Raw genomic sequence first — 22,377 nt, forward strand, 5'->3', positions numbered from 1 at the left:
CCTGGGGCTCGAGTTAAGGCGAGGGCATGAAGATGGCTGTGGTGATGATGAGGAGGGCTGGGCATGTCAGTGAAAGTGAGGGAGGGTGTGCACTGTGTAACAGGGAGAAGAAAGGGGTTGGAAGGAGGGTGAGGGATGGGGCTGCATTCAGGAAGAGGCGGAGAACTTACCTCACACTACAGCCATGCCAGAGGGAGCAGAATACAGAAGAGAGCAGAGGTTAGAGCGCGAGAGGGGAGAAGCAGGAGGAGGGGACTGCTGTCGCGCAGAAAGGTCTGGGGGGGTAGGAGCCCCGGCCTGGGGAGGCAGGGGCCCAAAGCGAGGAGAGGGGAGGAGAGAGAAGAGGCATAAAGATAGTCAGAGGTTCAAGGAAGAAGAAGTGATAGTGGGTGGGAAAGACAGAGAGAATGAGGAAGACAGAATTTAAAAAGAAGAATGCAGAGCAGAAGAGTAGTTGGTGGGAATTGAGTGAGGAGAGAAATGTAACAAAGATGAAGGTAAAGTGAGAGATAAACACAAGTAGAAGAGAAGACAGACAGCAAGATATACAGCAGTAATCCATCCGTTGTATGCCAGAATGGGAAGAGGAAAGGAAAAAAAGGGAAACAGCCAGTTTTGAAGAAGGAAAGGAGGAGGAGGAGGAGGAGGAGGAGGAGGAGGAGGAAGTAAGGTGGGATACAATGCGGCACAAGCAGAGGAGTGAGCATGACCACATGATCAAACACGTCGGTGACATTAAGCAGCAGGGAGGAAAGGCGTGTGGAGCAAAAGATAAGATTGAGTAAGAGTGAGAGGAAGAATGTGTGACGGAGTGGAGGTGTGGTGAGCAGAGAGAAATAAACAACAGAGCAAAGTGTGAGGATCACGGTCACTCTTTTCAGCAGACACTGTTGAAAACCGTGCGAGGGAGGGAGTGGGACAGGTCACAACCACGTAGACCAGGGACAGCTCAGGTTAGGCATAAATGTGTGTGTTTGTGTGCGTCGTGCAACTTTGTATCAGCTGTGATATATTATGGTACCTGACGTGGTTGTTGTATGCAGCATTTGAAATGCATTGGGTACCCATCTGAATGAACAATCAGCATCCACTTTAGAGGGAACATTGCTCTGATACCCACAGCAACATGCAGAAAATGCATTGGAAATGCTTTTATGATATTGCCATGTTAAGAATATGCTAGCGGGATAGACCATGTTCATGATATCTTCAGTGCCCTGCAGAATCTCCAGCTTTGCCACTTTGATTTCAAACTTTCATTGTCTTCCATATAGAGAACATGTAAATGCAATATAAATGTAAAAAAGGGAAAGAAAGAAAGCGAGAAATAATCAGTGCATCAGTGTAGGGTGTTTGAAACTTCCATTCAATTTAAGATGAAGGACATTTTTTATTCCAAGAAGAATGAAATGCAGGAGCATTGTTGCACATGAAATGAATGTGAAAATGCAAACAAGACCAGTCAGACTGTGTCTGACAACGCTGACTCCACAGTAGAACAGAGACACACTGTCATAGATGTGAAGCCACCTTCACCGTTTCTGTAATGTATAAAGTATGATCTTGGTTCAGCGCTCTATGTCATTAGTGGTGACTAAGGGGCAGGCGGGCTAACTGTAAATGCCAATGAGTGAATACTGTAAAATCATGAATGAATATGTGAATGAATGCTTCACATCTGATGAGTGCTTCAGTACGAAAACAAATGGCAACATTTCAAAGAATGTTTTAAAAACTTAAATTGTTTAATTTAACTATGAGAAAGACCTTTTAAAGTTTTAAGTATGATATACTTTGGACTTTTTGGACATTTCCGTGAAATAGTACATACATTCTTGACAAGTTGTTTGTATGGGAGATGCATGGGTTCTACAAGACACTGAAAATATGATGATCTGACAGAGGGAGTTGATCTGTCGTACACAGAGCAGCCATCCACAAACAGAACTCTTCACAGCAAAGCACATTGCAGTCATTTTCTACTCTTCTTGCCTGACACCAGAGTCGTGATGAGATTTTTTAACTGGTGAGAGGCTGGTTGTAGGTGGTGAGCAGCACACCTGTAAGTGTGCTTACACTATATGTATGTGTATGCTGTATCCCTGTGTTTGTGAGGGGACCGTTTCTACAGGTGAGGCTGAGTCAGAGGTAGAGACGGGGGCAGATCGAGGCTCTTTTGGGGGCCAGTCTGGGGTGCCTGGGGCAGGCTGGGAATTGGGTACTCACAGAACTACTTCCACATGGTCCAACGCCCACTGGTCATGTCCTGCACCGTCGTGGCGTGGCTGCCACCATCGCAGCATCACCCCTTTAACTCTCGCCTCTCTGGAGAGATTATGGGAAACATTGTGGAGTCAGTAAGAGTCAACGAGTATGTCAACGATGGTACGATGAAGTTTACCACACTGATTTAATGTGTCTAGTAAGACACCCTTCATAAAGCATTTGAAAGATGTAACTGATGGCTTTACTGATGATTAGTAAATCATTTTAAAATACTTAATAGATCAGTTCTAAACCATTATGAAGAACAACTTTAAGGTTGTGAAATACCTCTTTGGCTGATGTTTATCTTCCTACTTTATGACACTATCTATTTCTTTATCAGGAACACTCCGTCAATGGACTTACCTTCTGCTAAACAGCTGTAGAGTATCTGGGCCAAAATCGAAGTTATTAATGTTTACAAATGCAGATTTGATGGAAGGTTGTTAAAAATGTATCAATTACTTATTTACAAGTATAACTGCAGATCACCAAGTTATGGTTTATTAGAAAGTGACATTATCATTTATCAATGATATACTAACATTTCTAACATTTATGATGCATTAGTAAAAGATGAATTAACATTAATAAAGCCATTAGTTACAACACATGGAACTTTTAAAAACACATTATTTGAAAACAGTGTCTCTGTCTGTCACTCACAGTGGAATGTTGTAGGAGACTCTCTGGGCCTTTATGAAGTCTTTGGGCTGGTGCTGTGCGATTACGTGCCAGCTGACTCCATTGTTGACGCTGTATTGCAGCAGCACAGCTCGGTCAACTGTGTCAGCCTGATCCAGAGCTATGTTACAGCTGTCTGTCTGCGCGACGCTGCCGATCTGCAGCACAAACATGATCTTACTGTGGGGAGACAGAGAGGGAAGGAAAAAGAGAAAACATTAAAGGTTGATAATACAGATTCTGATGTGGGGAAAACTAATCTGTGGTAGCTATGAGGCAGGTAGGTGTACGTTCATTTACATAATTAGTTTATGTACAGTATACTTTGGTAGTACCTGTACCTGGCTCTAGTGAGGTCCAGCGGTTTGGTAACTGCCTGCCTCATCTTACAGCCATTGAAGTAGAGTGAGTCTCCGTGGGCATGCGGTGAGAGCTGCCCACAACCGCTGCCCACTCCACCACCCTGGATCAACTGCCAGCTCTCCTGAGACATACTGCCGGACTCAAAGTTGTCCTTGATGGAGCTGGGCAGGTCGCTGCTGGAGAGGGAGCAGTCGTCACCTGTTGAGGTGAAGCGAAGCAGAGGGGAGATGATGAAATTGGATGAAATAATGATGGCAGGCCAGTCGATGGTGTGGTTGAAATTGATGGTAAAATGAAAGCATACAGCAACAGTGCAACTGTGATGGAAAACTGTATTCAAGCTGTTTCTTCAGAAAATGTGTCTCAATCACATGGAAACATTTAGTTTGTTCATGTGCATCATTTTTCTTCACAAACAAACTACACTACTTTGCATATTTCCTCTGAATAGTACCAATGAGAAAGAATTGTGTGTGTTTCTAGCAGTTCAAATAAAATATGCTGTTTGTGGCCCACCATGGTGTCCCTCATCACAGATGCAGACCACTCCACTTGTACAGTAGCCGTGGCCGCTGCAGAGCCCTGGGCAGGCTTCACCGATGTAAACATGATCCACTCCCCAGCTCTGCCGCTCTCCTGTCCCCTCCATTTGAATCCAGCGGAACTGGGTAGCCCTGGAAATATACAACAAATCACAAATGGATTACGTTGCTTCAACTGGCAACAGAGAGAGATGTTGCCTATCATTCTGCTGATACGTATAAAATATTAATTTAAAAATGCACCAGCATAAAGTCATGATATGTTCCAGTGCTAACCAAGGAAATAACATATCTGTGTGCTAGTACCCTGAGGAGACGTGGTCTGGCAGCTGCACAGTGACCCTGGTCCACGTTGAGCTGTTGACTGGACTGTAGATTGTGGACTCGTGGAACTGGAAGGGAGAGCAGCCCACGTTGTTGACTGAGGAGGGGAGGCACTCTGACTGTACCAGCTGCCACGAGTCAGACCTAAAGGGACAGCATGAAAGTTGAAAACTGTCCATGTAAAAATATATTCTACAAAATAAAAATAACCATGACCATAACCAGGGTTAAAATGGTGGGTGTAAAGTCAGGCTAGTGGTATAAGCCATTGAGGCTATTGACCTGATATTTAACATTCATGTTTTAGATCATGTCATGGTACCACCTCCCATGTCTGTCAGGTCAGTTTATAAAAAATGGCCGCAGTGGCTGAACACTGTGGACATTTTTCTTTATCAGGCCCCTCCATGTCTTTTTTTTACCTTGCATCCTTCCTGTACTGCAGCAGGACAGAATGATGGTCTCCACAGGTGTCTGCCTCACAACCGACAACAATCTGCATCAACAAGACAGATGTACGGTAAAGGAATAAAGCCTCCATGTACAAGACAACGGACAGCTTTTAATGTGGCAGGTTTGTGGCTCTCTTGCAGTACTGTACCTTAAACTGTAAAATATATCCCGGCTGCACTATGAGTTCTCGTGTGGCCAGGATGTTGTGTGTCTTGTCTTGGTTTTTATTTGGCCAGTACAAGTGGAAGGAGGGGTTTCCACAGAAGCCAGCTGTGCGCACGGCATTAGGGTAGAAACTCCAGCTCTCCTCGTGCGAAACACCCTCTGGTGAAAGGTAGACATAAAAAGAGAAGATGATTAATACATTTGCAATGACAGGCTCGGATTACATCAATACAAACCAACTCACCATCATCAAAGGTGTCAAGCAGAGTGGGTGGGTTGATGTCTGACCCCCCCACCAAGATGTTGTCTATGGCCCACTGGGCTCTCTCCAGACTGGGAGTGGCTAGGCCAGAGGAAATGGTAAATGGTTGCCACCAGCGCAGACGAGTAGCATTGGTCAGAGCTCCTTCTGGGAGGACGATATAATCTCTCCTCACTGACACATACTTCAGATAGTCCATCTCGTGCAGCAGTGTCCAGGACACGCCTGAGGAACAGAGATGGACAGAACGAGAAAAATTAAAGAAGAGAATAAACTGATAATGATGATAAAAAAGGAAAAGTGCACATGTTGCTAGTGCACCTCCATCAGTAGAGTAGTCTAGCAGCACTCCCTCTTTACGACAAGTTGGACGGTGGCACATGGTCATGTTATCTTCACTTCCAATCCTGGCCCAGTACTCCACAAACCTATCCACAAAAACACAGTTCAAAATGCACGTAGAGTCGCACAATATTTAAAGATAAACCGAAAACTTCTTGCTGTGGTTGAAAGAAGTACTAACTTCGCTCCGCGGAGGTCCAGATCTGCAGTGACAGCCTGTCTGGCATCAGCCCCTCCGAAGTACAGGGCTGTCCCCTCAACCAACACACCACAGTCTGTACACGGCCTCCCGCCCTCCAGCACCTGCCACTGAGGGCCTGCTGCCCCCTCCCAGTCAAAACGCTCCTTCAGAGATGCCTACAGAAAAAAGACACACATATCTGAATCACCGACCATCTTGGACAGCTAAATTCTACTTGTCATTTTCTTTTGGAATCTAAGTTTTTTATACTGAGTGAGAGCCAGATTCTACCTTTAGAGGAGTGCTGGCATAGCAGTTTGGTCCAGTGAACCCTGGGTCACAGAGACAGCGCTGATCCAAACAATCTCCATGTCCCCCACAGTGGCCGCCACACGCTGGCCCGATGTAAAAGTTCTCCACACCCCACTGGATGTCTGAGTGCTGCTGGAAAAAACGGAATCGTACCGCACTGGAAAATAGGATAGGTTAGTCAAACAACATGCATAATACTTTCATAATTTATATGACAAAAGTTTCAATAATTTATAAGATGACAATAATTTGATCTCTCAATAATTCAGGTCAAGCGTGCCTTGACGTTACAATTAAATATGAAGCAGTACTTTTTGTGAAACGCATGTGAAGGTAGATGTGAGGTAGGATGACTCACGTGTCAGCCAGGCTGTCAGGCAGGGGATAGACTGCCCTCTTCCAGCCTTCAGCAGGGAAGAAGACTGACGGCTGGGAAACCTGCCCTCCACAGCGGGGGTCAGCAGGCAGACACTGGGGCATCAGGTACTTCCAGGTCACTCCAAAGTCCACTGAATACTGAACGTGGATTTGTCGGTCTGCATGACGCTCTGGCTCACTGCAGCCTACTGCAATCTAAATCAACACAGACAGTCACCATCATAGCAAATCAAGTCTTTTGGACTTGAATTCATGCAAAGGTGCAAAACATTGCATTACGATGAACTTTATACACTGAAGGACATCGTGCAACACAATACGTTGTTTTTTTTAGGCTCATTAGTTACCTTAAATTGCATGACCCAGCCCTTGTCAGGAATAATATCATGTGTAACAGCATACACCTCTCTCCCATCAGCATTGCCACACACCATCACTCCATCAGGGGAGCTGCAGAAACGCTGCACTGAGCAGTCCTCTGAGAACAACCAATGATCGCTCACTGAGAAAACAGAAAGAAGGAGAGCAAAAATGAAATACGAGTAAGACCAAGAGGCTCTGTTTAGTCAAAATAATTTGACATTCCTGTACACTGTTTGATTGAGGCATTGATTCAGTTATACCTATAGGTGTTTCCTCCTGCTCGCTCAGCTGCCCTATCCTTCCTGAGGTCCCATCAGCAGGAGCTCTCTCATGGTTGGGTAATGCCACCCCTCCAAAAGTGTCAGATATCTGCGCCCGTGGGTCCGAGCCTGCGATGAGGACGTTGTCCAGAGCCCAATCACTGTGGTCTGCTCCCTCATGTTGTGGCTGCCACCAGCGCACACGTACGCCTTCCTGACGGGCAGCAGGGGGCAGCAGCACATTCACAAACCTGAACACAGACAAAAACAAAAAGAAAGTCACAGATACCCTGCAGGGTAGTCATGTACATGTGGTGTTGATGATAACAAAAAAAACTCACCCAGGTTTGGTGTACAGGTCATAGAAGATCTCTGTCAGTAGGTGCCAGTTGATTCCTCCATTCAAACTGTACTCCAGAAGCACTCCCTGGTTACGATTGCTGGGTGGGATCATGCAGCCGTACATGAAGTAGAACTGGATGAACTCAGCGTTGGTCAGGTTCAGGTCCACTGTCACCAGCTGACGGCTGCAACTCTGAGCACAGACGCATATAGAAATGCAGTCAGTAGAGTCAGTCAGAGGCTCAGGCAGTACTGATCTGTGATGAATGGATGCCTGTCTTTCTATTTCTCTATTTACAGCATTCTCTATTTAACACATCTAAAAACAAACCCAGAAGGCTCACGAGCTCTTATGTTATTTTTATTATATAAAACATTGTTGAAACAAAAAATATAATAACAAAACTGACTTAGATAAAGTTTGAACTTCACCAAAGTAGTAATTTATCTTGATACAGTTTTATGCAAGACTTTTAACGGCTGCTCTTAAGAGGTTTATCTGGCAGTGTGTCCATTAAGAACAGCCAGTCAATTGGTGCCTCGGGAAAACTTAAAGCTGACATAAGGGCTGACACCTTACCGACAGACTGGTACTCGAAGCACCGTCTTTCAGATACTGTTAGATGTCTCTCTTTTCTAACTTTCTCTGTATAATCTGTTTGCAGTCTTTATTGCAGAAGTTTGTTCTTTCAATCCCGAAGTAGCATGGCTTGGAAGGTAGGTTAATTCAACGATCATATTCAGATGAAGATATCATGACCCAGTGAACGTGAGGGGGAAACTAGATTGAGCATTTTACTTTGTACAAACCAGAGTTTATAGTAAATACCCCAGAGGGTGTGAAAACTGTATTTCAGAATATGAATGCATTTAATCTTCACAAAATCCTTGGTTGGAGAGCATTTCATAATTGAAAAGAATCAAACGATGAGCGTATTTGATTACCAATGTTGAATGCACTTATTGTAAGTCGCTTTGGATAAAAGCGTCTGCTAAATGACTGTAATGTAATGTAATGTAATGGTATAGATGTATATTTACCCCACTAAAGTGCAGAGCAGCTCCAGAGGCCACGGCTCCACACACCGTGCTGAGTTTCCCACCGGTGAGTACGTGCCAGTGGCTGAGAGAAGGAGTTCGGCTGAAGCTGTCCTTCAGCTGAGACGGCAGAGGAGCCACAGGCTCATCGCAGTACTCTCCACCCCACTCTGGGTCACATCTGGAGAGGATGGTGGAATCAGATACACATAATCAGATACAAAGGCAAACTTGCCATCACGTTATAGTGAGTTAAGCAACACAAACATACTGGATAGAGTAACTTTATGTGATCAATTAAAATTAATAATGAGTGTGACACACACAACATTCTGTTAGCACATTAATTAACGTACGAAACAACATGGCCACAAAGCTATATAAAGCTTAGGGAAATAAAGTATTTAAAATAAAAATTTGTATTTTACTTTTACACCTTATTGCTGACAATTCAGACATCAAACGCATGCCAGAGGCTGCAATTACTTACACACAGGAGCTCTGTTGGCAGCGTCCGTGTCCAGAGCACATATCTGGGCAGCCATCTCCAATGTAAAGGTTGTCCAGAGCCCAAGTCTGCTGCTTGTCAAAGGGAGCCTGCTGGAACCAGCGGAACCTTGTGGCAGGAGACCTAAAGACATAAATCAAAGTCACGGATACATCTCACAGGTTATGTTAAAACAAAATATATACCAAGGAATTAAACGGTAAATCCTGACATGGCACTATTTGCTTATGATATGGGTATACTGCAGAATCAGGATATGATCAAACATAAGTTTGTCCATGTGTGAGTTCAGGGCAGTGCTGACCTGGCATATGATGGGATAGGCAGGGTAATGCGGCCCCATTTATTATAAGTGTCAGACACCAGCAGCCTCTGCAGGGTGTAGGAGGAGCAGTCAGGGCTTGTAGGCAGACAGTCTCTGACCACAGGCTGCCAGGTCAGACCCAGATCCAGAGAATACTCCAACTCTACCGCTGCAGAGATCAAGAGAAGCACAATTGTTATTAACAAGAAACTGCATAAACAACCTAAAAAATAAACAGCTTTACAGTCTACAAACTTACTTAAGAAAAAACTAAATATAGAATGTAAGAACTTCTATTAAAATCATGATTTAACTGTTTTCACTAAAAATAGCTGTTGTTGATTGATTTATTAGTTGATCTACAAATAAATAATTGGAGACTATTTTGGCAATATAATATCTGATATTTAATCGACAAATAAATGAATACAAAAGTAATTGCCTGATTTATCAATGATGAAAATAATTGTCAGTTGCAGCCCTGTTGACTACCAATAACAGCTTGTTCACACTTCTTATTGCTTACAGTAGCAGGAGTTGGTGACAGAGCAGGAAGCAGAAAAGTCAAACTGGATGAAGGCGTCTTGACCCAAACTGATGTCAGTGGTAACAGCATAGCGAGTGTTGGACTTTTCTATGAATGCGAAAGCGGGCCCATCGGAGCCACAAACAGGCATTCGGGTTCCTCCGGGGTGGAGGAGCCATGAGCGCCCGTCGATTGATGAGAAATCATCTTCCAAAGGTCCCCAGCCACTGGCACTGCCACCTACTACCACCTAGGGAATAAAAGAAACATGTTTGTATAGTTAATGTGAAGAAGGCAGAGAAAGTGGATTCGTCAGAGATATGAAAAATGACAGCTTGGATGGATAACAGCGATGATGTTTTACTGCTTGAATGAAAATGATTAAAAGACGTATTGATGGAGGGATGGTTGGATGGATCCTCACTTACTGTACCTGATCAATGACCCATGGGCTGTAAAAGTGTCCATTCTCAGAGGGCTGCCACCAGCGGAGGCGAGTGGAAGGCGTGCGGGCACGCAGCGGGATCTCCAAAGCCACCAGGCGAGCCTGATTACTGCTGTTACTGAAGAGAAATTCCTGCAAGAGGCCCCAGGAGAGACCTCCATCCACAGAGAACTGCAGCAAAACCGGCTGGGAGCGAGGGTCTGGAGCAGCCTTACCACAACCAAGACGCAGGAAGAACTGAACAAACCTGCAGAGTACAGCCATAAACACATGAGATTATCACTGAAGACTGTCAATCAAACAACAAGAAACATGTTGCTGGTGGTGTATTTGTACAGGCAGACACTTGGTAGGTTTCTTTTCTTTGTTTTTTGTTTGTGTGACTGTAGCTTTACCTGGCATTTGCCAGGTCCATGTCATTGGTGACCAACATGCGAAGGCCGTCCTCACTGAAGAACAGGTGGTTTCCACTCGACATGATACCACACTTCCTGGACGGTTTGCCACCGCTCAGTAGTCTGAAACGCTCAGCATCCACAGCTCCCCCTACAGACACAAGGATGTTCACAAACACACATACATAGAAAGCAACAAAACAGTAAACACACAATCATAAATCCTTCATATACTGTGCTAAAAAACAGAAAAAACTAAAGACCTCTATTTACTGAACACTGACTAAAATAATGTCATAAAATGCTTTAAAAATACTAATAAAAACATGAGCATTAATTGAAGATATGTATGTAAAAGTATAAATTAAGGTACATGACTGCAATCATAGAAAAGTCGTAAAAAGTAATTGGGTAAATGGGATCCTAGTTGAAACTCTAGTTGAAATATATTTAAGGGCATAACAAGTGTGAAATAATTTTGCCTGAAATTCCAGCAGCAAGCATCACATTTTAATTTCAGCAAAACAAAGTAATATACGCTGGCTTCAAGCTATTGTAAACATGCAATGACCACATGATAACTCTCAGACTCTCAGGGAATTCTGCTAACTCTGACTGAGCAATAAATACTACACAGATTCCCTCACACACATACATTTTCGATAAACTGTTATTTCCTGATGGCTTTTTGTGTCTGTATGTAGGTGTACCTTCAAAGTCCTCCTTGAGGAAATCAGGGTTGGGGGTGTCAGGCACAGAGCAGTCAGATCCAGAGAAGCCGGGGTCACACACACAGTGGCTGCCCCCCACACACGTCCCGTGGCCGTTACACATGTCCTGACACTGCGGGCCAATATAGATGTTGTCTAATGCCCATGTTGGAGGAGCAGAACCAGTTGAAAAGAAACCTTGATACCATCGGAACCTCACTGACCTGTATGGAGGTCAAAGTGCAAGGCTTAGAGAGGCAGACAGATACTATCAACATATTATCTTGCATATCAAAATAATTTGAAAAAGTTTCCCCTTGTTTTCTTTTATGAATCTGCTGTTCAGGATGTATCTGGTCCTTACCCACAGAGGCGAAGCTTGCCAAAGTGAATGACCTCCCTCCTCCAGCCCTGAGTTGTACCAGGGAAATAGATGCTGGCAGGGTGGAGCTCCGTGGAGCACAGCGAGGAGGGGTGGGGCCCACCGGCACACAGGGGCACCAAAAGGTGCCATGTGGCACCAAAGTCCCGTGAGAACTCAAGACGCACTGGGTGGGAGGAACTGCTTTCAGCTGTGCAGCCAACATTAATCTGGAGAAACATCAATATACACATGACGAGCCATGATTTATGTTTTGATAGCATGTGAGTTATTGTTTCTTTGGAAAAGGAGTCATCAAGGCTGTGTTTGTGTACCTCAAACTGGATGATGGTGTTCTCATTTACGTCAATGTCCCTGGTGGTAATGGAGTGCTCGCCAAGCTCGCTGGAGACAAACACCATGGCTGACTCATCCTCCTCCCTGAAACATTCACACACACACAAACACAGAGATTAGTCAAGGGTAAAAGCATCTTTTTGCAAGTTTTATCATTATTTGGTTCACAGATTAAATCAGAAACACTGTCAAGACACGGCCATTGTCAACATTAAAAGCTGTTTTTCTTACAGTCCAGTCTTCTGGTAGGGACAGTAGAGGCCAGTGTTTCCCCCGGGGAAGAACAACCAGTTGGACTCATTGGGGCCTTCCTCAAAGCTGTCTATCACCATCGGTGGGTTGTGTAGGGAGCTGCCATCAATGATGAGATCATCTATGACCCACACCTCCTCTTTCTTACCTGAAGGATACATTGTTTTGGAGATTGTTACACACTGATTCTACTGGTTCAGGCCGCATGAAGTGAGTGCATGTGTTGAAGAAACGGACAGGGTATGCACACAATGTGTCCACTCACCGCTGTTGTATGGCTGCCAGAGTCTGAAGCGGGTGGCGTTGGTCTGAGCGCTGGCTGGCAGCGGCAGGTGGAGGAACAGAGTGTCAGTGGAAGCTGGGAAATAAAACTCATCCAGCATCAGCCAGCTGATTCCTCCGTTCACAGAGTACTGCAGCAGCACTGAATGGGAGCGCTCTGGGACACCTACAAAAGCCCAAAAGAAAAACTATTATGACAAAATCCTATTATGATCAAAAGTACAGCTATACTGAGAAAAAAAGCAGTTATATCTTACCTTTAGTGATGAATTTGAAGGCGAACTGGATGTAGAGAGTGTTGGTGCAGTCCAGATCCTGCGACACTATCATTCGCAGACCATCCTGCAAACAAACAGACGAGGATTACATTGTTTGTCAGCTAAGAGGAGTCAGTGATCTAAAGATATCAAGCTGTGTCTATGTGATTTAACTGTATTATTATTGCTTTGGATGGTTTCTGCATGGTGTTAAGGACCCATACCCCTTTGAAGATAAGGGCAGTGCCAGATTTAAGAGGCTCTCCGCTCAGAGTGCCCCTCTCTGCTCCGTACACCTCAGGCCACGTCTCCTGTTGTAGGTTCTCATTAAAGTCCTCTCTCAGCACAGACGGCAAGTGGGCCAAAGGCACACAGTGGGCCCCTCCATAACCCTTGTCACACCTGTGTAAAAAGTAAGAGGAACATTTACATGAAATCAGAAAATAAATGTAAAAATGACCAAACGTTGGAATTCATCAGCTGAGCAGAGAAGTCTGTTTAACTTACAGACAGCGTCCATTGTCACACAGACCGTGTCCAGAGCACATCCAGGGGCAGCCAGGGGCAAGTAACACGTTATCTAGAGCCCACCCCTCTGCCCCTGGGGTGAAGTGGGTTTGGATCCAACGGAACCGAGTTCTGGGGGAACTAAGGGATACATAAGAAAGTTACTTAGCTTCGGGAGTTCATGTACTTCCAGGAAATACAGCAATACTGTCCACTAATATTGGATATAAAACACACGTACTTAGCAGCACTGGGAAGGTAGACGGTGATCCTCCTCCAGTGTTTGTACTGGGTCGAGGTATAGATGGAACTCTGAGTATAACCAGCGCAGCCAATGGCTGGGGGCACACACTCTGGGGTGATGAGAGACCAGTGATGACCGCAGTCTGTGGAGTACTCCAGTCGCACGCCATGGGAGAAAGAGGTGGACTTACTGCAGCCCATACTCAACTCAAATTGCAGGAATGACGAGCCTGACACCTCAAAGTCCCAGCTCTCTGCATATCTTGGCTTCTCTGCAGACAGAGAGTAAAACAAGACGTCACACTTACAGGTATTTACTATAATCTGATTCTAGTTTACACACTAGACATTATTTTATTAAACAGCGCCTCAACAAAATGAACTTGTATGTGTCTGGTTAGATTTTAAACCGTGATGAAACAGGCTCTGGGGTGAATTACATATGTTGACCCTAAACAGAAAACAACAAAAACATTTTTTTTTTTCTAATTTCCACGTCAATGCCACATGAAGTGAAAAGTGTACACCCAAAACACAAAGTCTAAATGCAAGTATAGCTTTGAAAATATTAGGTATAGGAGTTCATTGAAAAATGTATGCAGGCTGCAGCGCATACGAGAGCCAACGAGTCTGACAATCAGTGCTTCATGTTTTCACACAGGGACATGGGAGCTCTATATTCATAGATGTGTTGCCAAATTGATCTGGCTTTGAACGCTTAATGAATGGGCCCTGTTGTAATGTAATATTTGTGCAAAGTAAATCCGTTCACAGCTTGGTGAAAGCATAAATAACAAGCAGGATGTTCATTCAGGTTTGCTCTCATTAATAATTCAGGACCCACAGCGCCACAGTAAATAGGTGATTCAATTTCAGCCTTTTGTGTGGGTACCACTATGATTTCACCATGCAGCCATCTATGTGCACACTTTTGCTGAGTATGTGAACGTACAGTATGTGGTGGTTTACTAGATGTGCATATGCATGGCTGTGTATATGGTTCTGTCACATCCTGCTGCACATTCACTTCAACACATTCACACTGGGCTGCTCACTGCGAACACTGCAGATTCGCTGGAGCAGTTGGGTGTGAAGTGTCTTAGTCAGGGGCCACTTGACAGTGAGTGTTGAGGGAGTTACTCCTTCACTTTCCATGCACACACTTTCTGAGCCATTCGAAGAATTACAACTCCCAACCCTGCAGTCATAAACCCTCTTCACTAGATGTCGTGTTACTCACTATCAATGGCCTCGGAGTTGAAGGTAAGTGCTGTGTCCAGAGATAAACAGTCCACAGTCACTTCCCCACCCTGAATGCGGTACCAGTTGTGCCTCAGAGGCGTCATGCCGTCGAACTTGTCATGGAAACCTGTTCTGGAGCTGTCGTTCATACCAATCAAGACATCATCCAAAGCCCACTGGGCAGAGTGTTTCCCTACAAGGATGGAGAGAGAGAAATAAACATGTATAACAAAGCTAAAGCAGTGATTTTAAAAAACATATAGTAATATTGTAATTTTTTCTGTGCATTTCTGTAGTATTGTGCACTTACCCTGCTGTGGCTGCCACCACCGAAATACTGTGTAAGGGGTTTTGGCAGCAGGTGGCAGCTCGATGGTCACCACTTGGGGCTCTAGAAAGGAACTAAAGTCCAACTCCCTGACAAACTGCCACTGGACACCATTGTTGGTAGAGAACTGGACAATGACGCCTATAATCACAGAGCAAAGAGCAAAGTGGAGAGAACTTTTAGATGGGAAATCATTTTGCATAGATATGGATACAGAATTAAGTAAAATTAGCAGCACGTAAAATGAAAATATGTAAATATAAAATACATGCAATAGTATCAAATAACAGACAGTAGCACTGATTTTTTTGAGATAAGCTGTTTAGGAGGCCGGCAGTGTTTTATCTGACATTGCAGGATCAGACTGAGCCCTCAGCACTGCTGCAGGCTAGAGATCCACAATCTGTTGACTGGTGAACAGACTAGAACAGACAACACTAGACTTTGATTCTCCACTAGAAAAAAACACTGACACTGAGGACCAGATCTGAACCTACACAGCCTAGGCTCAATCACAGGGCAGATCATAGACAAACAGTGAGAAGGAACAAATGAGACAAGCCAGTGGTGAACTGATCAGATCAGATGTGGAGCTGCTTGTTGCACTGCACTGTTGAGGAACAGCCACATGAATGCAGCAGAGGGCCTCAATACAGCATGTTATAATTACCTTCGTTGCGGGACCGAGGCCTGGTGCAAGTGGGCCCCAAACTCTTGCTGCCAATTCGGATGTAGAATTGAACCAACCTGTGTGTAAACAGTAACAACTAAATTTCAGTTTCTCATAAAAAGATAAACAGCCACCGATTGAATTGGTCTCCAGTGCTTCTAAATGAGAGATTTATAGGTGTGAATTCCCCTCACCGTGTGTTGGTGGTGTCTAGAGGCACTGTGCGAGCTTCTCTCCTCCCGGGACTACTGAAGTACAGAGCTTTGCCCTCACCAATGATGCCACATCCACCTCCAACTTGTCCCCCACTTAGGCTCTGCCAAAGAGGGCTCAGCTTCCCCTCAAAGCCCTCGGTCAGCTCCGTGGGACAGGCTACCGATGGGACACAACTATCCTGCTCCACTAGAGAATAAAATAGGGAATCAGAAGGTATATTTTATAAAGATACATGGAAAATATTATCTATTTTATTGCTTTCAGTTTTCATTTCGTTTTCCCTTCTCTATCTGTAATTGTACCTGTGTATCCCATATCACAGAAGCAGACTCCAGAGATACAATCTCCATGTCCCCCACAGTGGTTTGGACAAGGCTCAGAAATGTAGACCCCATCCAGTGCGAAAGGTGGGGCATCTCTGTACATGCTGCTCTCCTGGAACCAACGGAACCTGGTTTTACTGTGAAAATGAGGGGAAGGGGATAAGGGAAAGAGCTAAATACAGACATTTAAATTTACCAGTCTACAACAAATATATATTCTGGGGCGAATTCACAAAGAATGGCTTGCATCTGCTGATAGCACCATGAATAGTGCGTCATTTGCAACGGCTATCTGCCCCGTCTCAAGATCAGATTCACAAAAGAGACTACTGTAATGATATTACAGCGCAAATACGTCCATAAAGTTTTGCAGCTGAGTGCAATTTTCCCTTCTTTTGCGTCTGATTGCAATTATCTATGTGGCAAAGTATAAATGAGCCTGAAGCCAATGAGTCGGTCGTGAGGGGGAAGAATCAGCCTGAGCCAGAGGTCTTGTCAGGAGGGGCTTGCCAGAGTGCTACTTCCATCCAAACCTCCTGAAGGCAATTAAGAGAGAGGAAAGGGAAAAATATAAGCCCAGGATTTGGGAAAGGAGGGAAGAAATAATTTGTGTATTCATTTATATAGTAATCTTATTTGTCATTCTTTTTCTCATTTGTTTTCAAAAAGCATATGTAGGGAAGCGTTATTCATTATTTTTTCATGACAAAAATGTCTTTGCATTCTGTCACTGCTTCCCAAAATAAAGGAGTTTGAGCAGACACCCCTTATAAATGCAACTAACCCCCAACTAACTCTCTGAAGACGCTAATAATTTCACTGTAATTGTGTGTGGCTGATAGCGCAGATCTTTATGAATTGGACTGTTTTTGCAATGAAGCTAATTTAAATAGAAAGGGGCGGATTTTGTGTCAAAGGTATGAATATTACCTCATTTAAATATGTGCAAATAGCACAGGAGCACCAAGATGCCATTTGATTGGCAGGGCAGTTTGGGGTGAATTTCACCCTTTGCGACTGTTTTTAAAATATTCTTTAGTTTTGTTTGTGCAGATTTAGCTGCCACAAAAGCCGCACAATCCTTTTGTGAATTTGCCCCTCTGTGTCTGAAGATTCAAATTCCTATTACATCGTTGCAAATCCTATTGCATGCCTGTTACCAAAGCTACCTGGCTGCAACATTGCGTGGTATGACCACAGTGACCCTGGTCCACTGTTCATAGTCTCCAGTGTTGTAGACAGTGGGCTCTCTAAGCTCACGACCACTGCCCTCACAGACACCTGCCCCTGGGGTTCCTGGGTAACAGCCCTCTCGGACAAGCGCCCAGGTGCGACCGGCATCATGAGAGTACTGCAGCATGACTGGAGCAGACGCGCTGAACTCTGACTCACAGCCTATGTTCAACTGAAACAGTGAAAAAAAAATGAAAGAACAACTTAATTCAGAGAAATTGGTATTGTGTGCATGTTTTTTCAAAACTGCACCTTAAAAATGCCTTTCTAGTTTTTACACTTTCCATGTGAGTACCTTAAACTGAAGTGTGTAGCCAGGGCGCAGGGCCAGGTCTCTGGTGACGGCCACCCTGTCCCCATCGGAGCGTCCAAACACCATGGCAGAGGGCGTTGAGGCACAAAAGCTGTTGTTGCTTTCCTTCTCCATGCCTTCATTACCCAGCATCAGCCACACACTCATCTGGTTCAGAGGGTAGTCGAATGCTGGCTTCTCATAAAAGTTCTGCAGAGACAGAGAAAGAAGTTTATTGAGGTGTTACAGGTACCAGTGTCTGCAGCAAAGCATATTTATCATAAGTTAAATGGATACATTTTTGGAAAGATTCAAGGTTTTATGGCTGTTCTCTCTCAGTTTGGCTGACACGTTCCTCAACAACAAAATACATATATAATATCTCAAGATGAGAACAAATGACAAGTTAAAGGAAAAACTGATCAAATAGATTCCTGACCTGTGGTAAAGTTGGATTGGCCATGGGGATGATGTGTTTCTCCCTCTCTGACAAAATGATGACATCATCAATTGCCCACTGGTCATAACCATCCCCAGAGTGAAGAGGCTGCCACCAACGAAACCTTGTGGAGGGTGTCTTAGAGGCCAAGGGAAGCTCATAGTGGACAAAGCTGAGAAGGGAAGAAGGGACAGATTATTGACATCTCTCTTCCAAAATACAATCCTCACAGCCACATCTAAAACTCTTTTCCTGTTTTGATAACAAGAAACAGTAAAAATAAAGATGAGGAATATTCATTTTCTTCTTCAGGTTTCTCACCGAGGTTTAGTGAAGTCAGTGAAGTACATCTCAGCGATGAGGCCCCAGTTGATGCCTCCGTCGTTGCTGTACTGCAACAGCACTCCTTCCTCCCTGCTGTCTGCCTGGTTACACTCGGCACAGTCTCCGCCCACCCGCAGGTAGAACTGCACAAACTCCGCCCATTCAGTGTCCAGGTCCCAGCTCACCAGCTGCCTCAGTCCAGCCTGACAACACACACGCATATTAAATCAGACATATTAAAAAAGGAATGATCATCGAGGAGCTGCAACACATACTGTTTAGTGTGGGTTTTTTTTTATATTCCAACGGTCACACTGTATCATGGCAATTTTTCAATGATTCAAATACTATTTGTTTGTGTTGGGCAACAAACTCTTTAAATGAAAACTTTGTTTTGCCAATCCTGGAGGCTGTTTCCTGGTAACAGCAGCAACAAGTAGATTTCCAGCTATGTTTGTTAATATGGAAATATGATGTGGTTGATTCAATACAGAGCTGACTGAAAATTGCGTGCACCCTCCATCCAGTAAGAATCAATTATTCTATAAAATCATGGAAGGATTAAATAAAATCCATATGTTTTCAGGGTAGAGGTAATTCAGAGGGCAAAGGTCAACAGTTTTTGGCAGGAAAAACTAGAATGTATTCAGAGTTTGCACAATCCTCTAAATTACTTATTTTCACAACACAAAATGTTTTTACATTTATAATCTGGATCTGTATCTGCACACAAACACACAGGGAAAATGATGAAATTCATGTGCCTGATGTCTTTCTTCGAAGAAAATCAGGCAAATGTTAAGAAATTGTTAAAAAAGTTCTGGGATCTGGATCTGGATTTTCACCAAAAACGTGGAATAGATTTCCCCAAAACTTTACTTTAATCTGTGGATGATGTCAACCTTGTCAGATACCCTAATAACAAAACAATTGACATTCTTGAAGAAGGCAAGTTAATAGTTGTTTTACCTTGCTGAAGTACAGGGACGATCCAGATGAGACCACCCCACAGCCAACGTCAGGGGTGACCACCTCTCCACCAATCACCTCCTGCCATGTGGCCAGCAGTGCATCCTGGGACTCAAAGTCAGAGAGTACACTGGAGGAGAGGGGGGAGGAGGGCTGGCAGTCTGTTCCAGTAAAACCGTCATCACACCTACAAGAGAAGACAGTGGCCGAACTTCTTATAGTTGCTCTGGTTTCATCTCTGCTTTAATTAGAATCCCGCAAACATCAATCAGAAGATATTTTTAATGGCTTTGAGTTGAGTTGAGAAAATCCTCAAAGTGTTTAATGTGTGTGTCTGTGTGTGAAAGCTGACCTGCAGTGTCCATGGTCACACCAACCGTGTCCGTGGCACATGTTAGGACACTGCTGGCCGATGTAGATGTCATCCAGGGCCCACTCGTCCTGCTCTCCATAGTAGTTTTGGATCCAGCGGAACCGTGTGGCGCTGGACCTGAACACAGAAAGTACACAATCACAAAAATAACCTAGATTCATACTAAAGAAGCTGAATAAAATGTAATGAAATACTGACTACTCCATTTTAACTGTTAAAAAAAAAACCATGATGTAAAAAATGCATTATATGATCTCATAAATTGACAGTGGTCGCTAACATGTCAACCACATCATCATGTTATACTCCCTAATCTACTTCTTTACTGGGGATAGAGATTTGTGGATTTAGCGTTCTGGCAGGTAAAGATTAACCTTATCGCATGTGTGAATTTCTATTTTCCTATGCGTGTGTGTGTGTGTGTGTGTGTGTGTGTGTGTGTGTGCCTGGGTTCTGCCATAGGGCAATATCATCATCACATCATCTCTGTTAAAGGTAGGCTGTGGATGTGAATGTGTGTGTGCAGTGTGGATACATGCTTGTGCATGTGAGTGCCTTGCAGTTTCATGCATGTAGAGCGATGACGAATGGCTGTCAAAGCGTAGATAGTCAGGTATATTGGGGGTTTTATAGTACGGAGGTTTCTTGGCTCGCTGCTTCGATGACCCATATCAACTCAGACCACCACCTGATCATCCAGAACTGGCCACGACTATTTTATTATCATTTACTGCCATGACCCTGTGACCTCTCATCACACCCTGCAGGAGATTAGACCACCAATTTATTTAGGTGCTGGGTGGCAGAATGAAATGGAGGTGGAGGTCACAGTGCTCCGTGTGGAAGGTTTATGTGATTGTTTGAGTTGATATATGTGCGAGCTAGGGCTGTAACAGAACACCTATTCCTCAGGAACTGGTGAGTACAGGATGACTGGTTCAGTAAGGGACTTGTTTCAGTTCTGGTTGCCCTTTAAACTGAAACATTACAGTGTTATTATCTTTATTCAATGCAATTACAGGTTCAGGCTCATTCACTCCTCCCTACTTACTATCTAGGGGGTTCTATGACAATGTGTGTGAGGGGTGTGTGTCTACGTTTACTTGTAGACATGCAGACATTAACAGTAATAGGTGCGGACGATTCCTGGTGTTCTCTTTTTCAGCTTTATGTTATACATTCGACTCAACCTCAGGTGTATTATGCTTGTTAACTACAAAAGATATGAAAGATAAAAGATCAGATCAGAGGACTTGATATCCCAGAGGGCACTTGGTGAATCTTGTCTTCTATGTCTGTCGTACAGATGGGAGTTTCTTACCATGTCTTCTGAGGCAGAGACAAAGTGATGCGTCTCCAGTCTTTGAACTCTGATGGATGGTAGACACTGGGAGCTGTAAACTCAGAGCAGCTTGGCATGCCAGGCAGACAGGCCTAGGTGAAAGAAATAACAGCTTTCATTAAAATACACTTTTCATCGTATACTCATTTGGGGGGAAAAGGCATTGCTTAATGTTGATTACTCAGAATTCATAAAACAAAGTTTTTCATTTGTCATTGTAGACTTTGTTTTATTGCAAACATGTTCAGAAACAGCATGATCCACTGCAGACACACCCTCAGGCTGCATTAGCCCCTCAGTGTATGCATATAAAAGGCTAAGGCAGGATTACAGTATTTCTGACCTTGAACACTGGAACACAAGTAAGGATTAGAAGTACAGGACATGCAATGAGTTACATTCTGCACTTACCAGATGACTGCATTTCCATGCACATGGGAGAATTAGAGAAAATGCACTGATGGAGGACTCATTACGCCCTATTCAATTCCAAAGGCAATAAAAATCTTGGCAGATACTTTGGTGCCTTATGAATATTTATGAGCCAGTTGTGATCACAGAAAATCTTTGTTGAATCATGGAAAGATAATCTGCTTGCTGATTCAAGTATTGCCATGTATTTGCTAATAGTAGGATGATAAAAAGTAATTGCAATAATTTCTCATCTGAAACAAAGTGCCACATTTAAAAACTCTCATTATTTACATATTATTACAGAGGCTGTAATGGCTAAATCAATATTCATGATCATGAATAAATTATACGTTTCCTTGTCTTTCTCGAGGACGACTTCTACAAGTTTTAGTCATAAACAACGGTGTGCGCCTGGCCGTGAAAACAAAAAGGATCGGGTGTCATCAATCACTTAACATGGGCAACAAAGTTGACTGTGTTGACGCTCCTTACCTCTTTGACCAGGTGCCAGGTGAGGCCATGATTGGTGGAGAACTCCAGGCGGACCTGAGTGTCAATGTGAGGGGAGGACTCGCGACCACAGCCCATGACCAGTGAGAACTGTAGACTGTAGGAGGCTCCGATCTGCATTGACTGAGTTTCCACATAACGAATGCTGGAGCCAGGGCTGGGCTCACCAGAGAAACTAGAGTAGAACATGTAAGAAGAGAGAATACCATACTTAATCTTCTGTGCAGAATTGTTATGTGATTGTAGCATCTGATCACAATTAAGCCAATCCAGGTAAAAAA

The 22,377-nt window shown here is 43.9% G+C and overlaps 1 protein-coding gene across 2 annotated transcripts in view; it reads right to left on the reverse strand.

Annotated features, from left to right (window-relative positions):
• The window catches only part of LOC137880930 (reelin-like), a 90,140-nt gene that overhangs the window by 3,648 nt on the left and 64,115 nt on the right, over positions 1–22,377 (reverse strand). The window contains exons 21-64 of one of the 2 annotated variants that reach the window (XM_068722526.1): positions 22,079–22,271; positions 21,152–21,264; positions 19,810–19,947; positions 19,458–19,644; positions 18,486–18,691; positions 18,165–18,336; positions 17,729–17,935; positions 17,370–17,605; positions 16,180–16,337; positions 15,856–16,063; positions 15,662–15,738; positions 14,974–15,132; positions 14,662–14,856; positions 13,420–13,693; positions 13,179–13,319; positions 12,896–13,073; positions 12,672–12,756; positions 12,398–12,580; positions 12,112–12,280; positions 11,859–11,964; positions 11,527–11,753; positions 11,163–11,386; positions 10,453–10,603; positions 10,046–10,304; positions 9,613–9,862; positions 9,087–9,255; positions 8,765–8,905; positions 8,278–8,455; positions 7,236–7,429; positions 6,895–7,145; positions 6,619–6,773; positions 6,252–6,466; positions 5,873–6,050; positions 5,582–5,757; positions 5,380–5,486; positions 5,041–5,283; positions 4,780–4,955; positions 4,601–4,674; positions 4,161–4,322; positions 3,829–3,986; positions 3,291–3,510; positions 2,932–3,129; positions 2,227–2,325; positions 171–297 (exon numbers count right to left, since the gene is read on the reverse strand). In XM_068722526.1, the coding sequence (XP_068578627.1) occupies positions 177–297; positions 2,227–2,325; positions 2,932–3,129; positions 3,291–3,510; positions 3,829–3,986; positions 4,161–4,322; positions 4,601–4,674; positions 4,780–4,955; positions 5,041–5,283; positions 5,380–5,486; positions 5,582–5,757; positions 5,873–6,050; positions 6,252–6,466; positions 6,619–6,773; positions 6,895–7,145; positions 7,236–7,429; positions 8,278–8,455; positions 8,765–8,905; positions 9,087–9,255; positions 9,613–9,862; positions 10,046–10,304; positions 10,453–10,603; positions 11,163–11,386; positions 11,527–11,753; positions 11,859–11,964; positions 12,112–12,280; positions 12,398–12,580; positions 12,672–12,756; positions 12,896–13,073; positions 13,179–13,319; positions 13,420–13,693; positions 14,662–14,856; positions 14,974–15,132; positions 15,662–15,738; positions 15,856–16,063; positions 16,180–16,337; positions 17,370–17,605; positions 17,729–17,935; positions 18,165–18,336; positions 18,486–18,691; positions 19,458–19,644; positions 19,810–19,947; positions 21,152–21,264; positions 22,079–22,271 (7,711 nt within the window). In that variant the 3' untranslated portion in view covers positions 171–176. The remainder of the gene's footprint in view (positions 1–170; positions 298–2,226; positions 2,326–2,931; positions 3,130–3,290; positions 3,511–3,828; positions 3,987–4,160; positions 4,323–4,600; positions 4,675–4,779; positions 4,956–5,040; positions 5,284–5,379; positions 5,487–5,581; positions 5,758–5,872; positions 6,051–6,251; positions 6,467–6,618; positions 6,774–6,894; positions 7,146–7,235; positions 7,430–8,277; positions 8,456–8,764; positions 8,906–9,086; positions 9,256–9,612; positions 9,863–10,045; positions 10,305–10,452; positions 10,604–11,162; positions 11,387–11,526; positions 11,754–11,858; positions 11,965–12,111; positions 12,281–12,397; positions 12,581–12,671; positions 12,757–12,895; positions 13,074–13,178; positions 13,320–13,419; positions 13,694–14,661; positions 14,857–14,973; positions 15,133–15,661; positions 15,739–15,855; positions 16,064–16,179; positions 16,338–17,369; positions 17,606–17,728; positions 17,936–18,164; positions 18,337–18,485; positions 18,692–19,457; positions 19,645–19,809; positions 19,948–21,151; positions 21,265–22,078; positions 22,272–22,377) is intronic. The other variant, XM_068722527.1, reaches the window with a different exon arrangement.

Source organism: Cebidichthys violaceus, unplaced genomic scaffold (assembly GCF_023349555.1).
Source record: "Cebidichthys violaceus isolate CVI_PGR_0920_01 unplaced genomic scaffold, fCebVio1.0.p SCAF_3, whole genome shotgun sequence".
In the NCBI taxonomy this organism is placed as follows: domain Eukaryota; kingdom Metazoa; phylum Chordata; class Actinopteri; order Perciformes; family Stichaeidae; genus Cebidichthys; species Cebidichthys violaceus.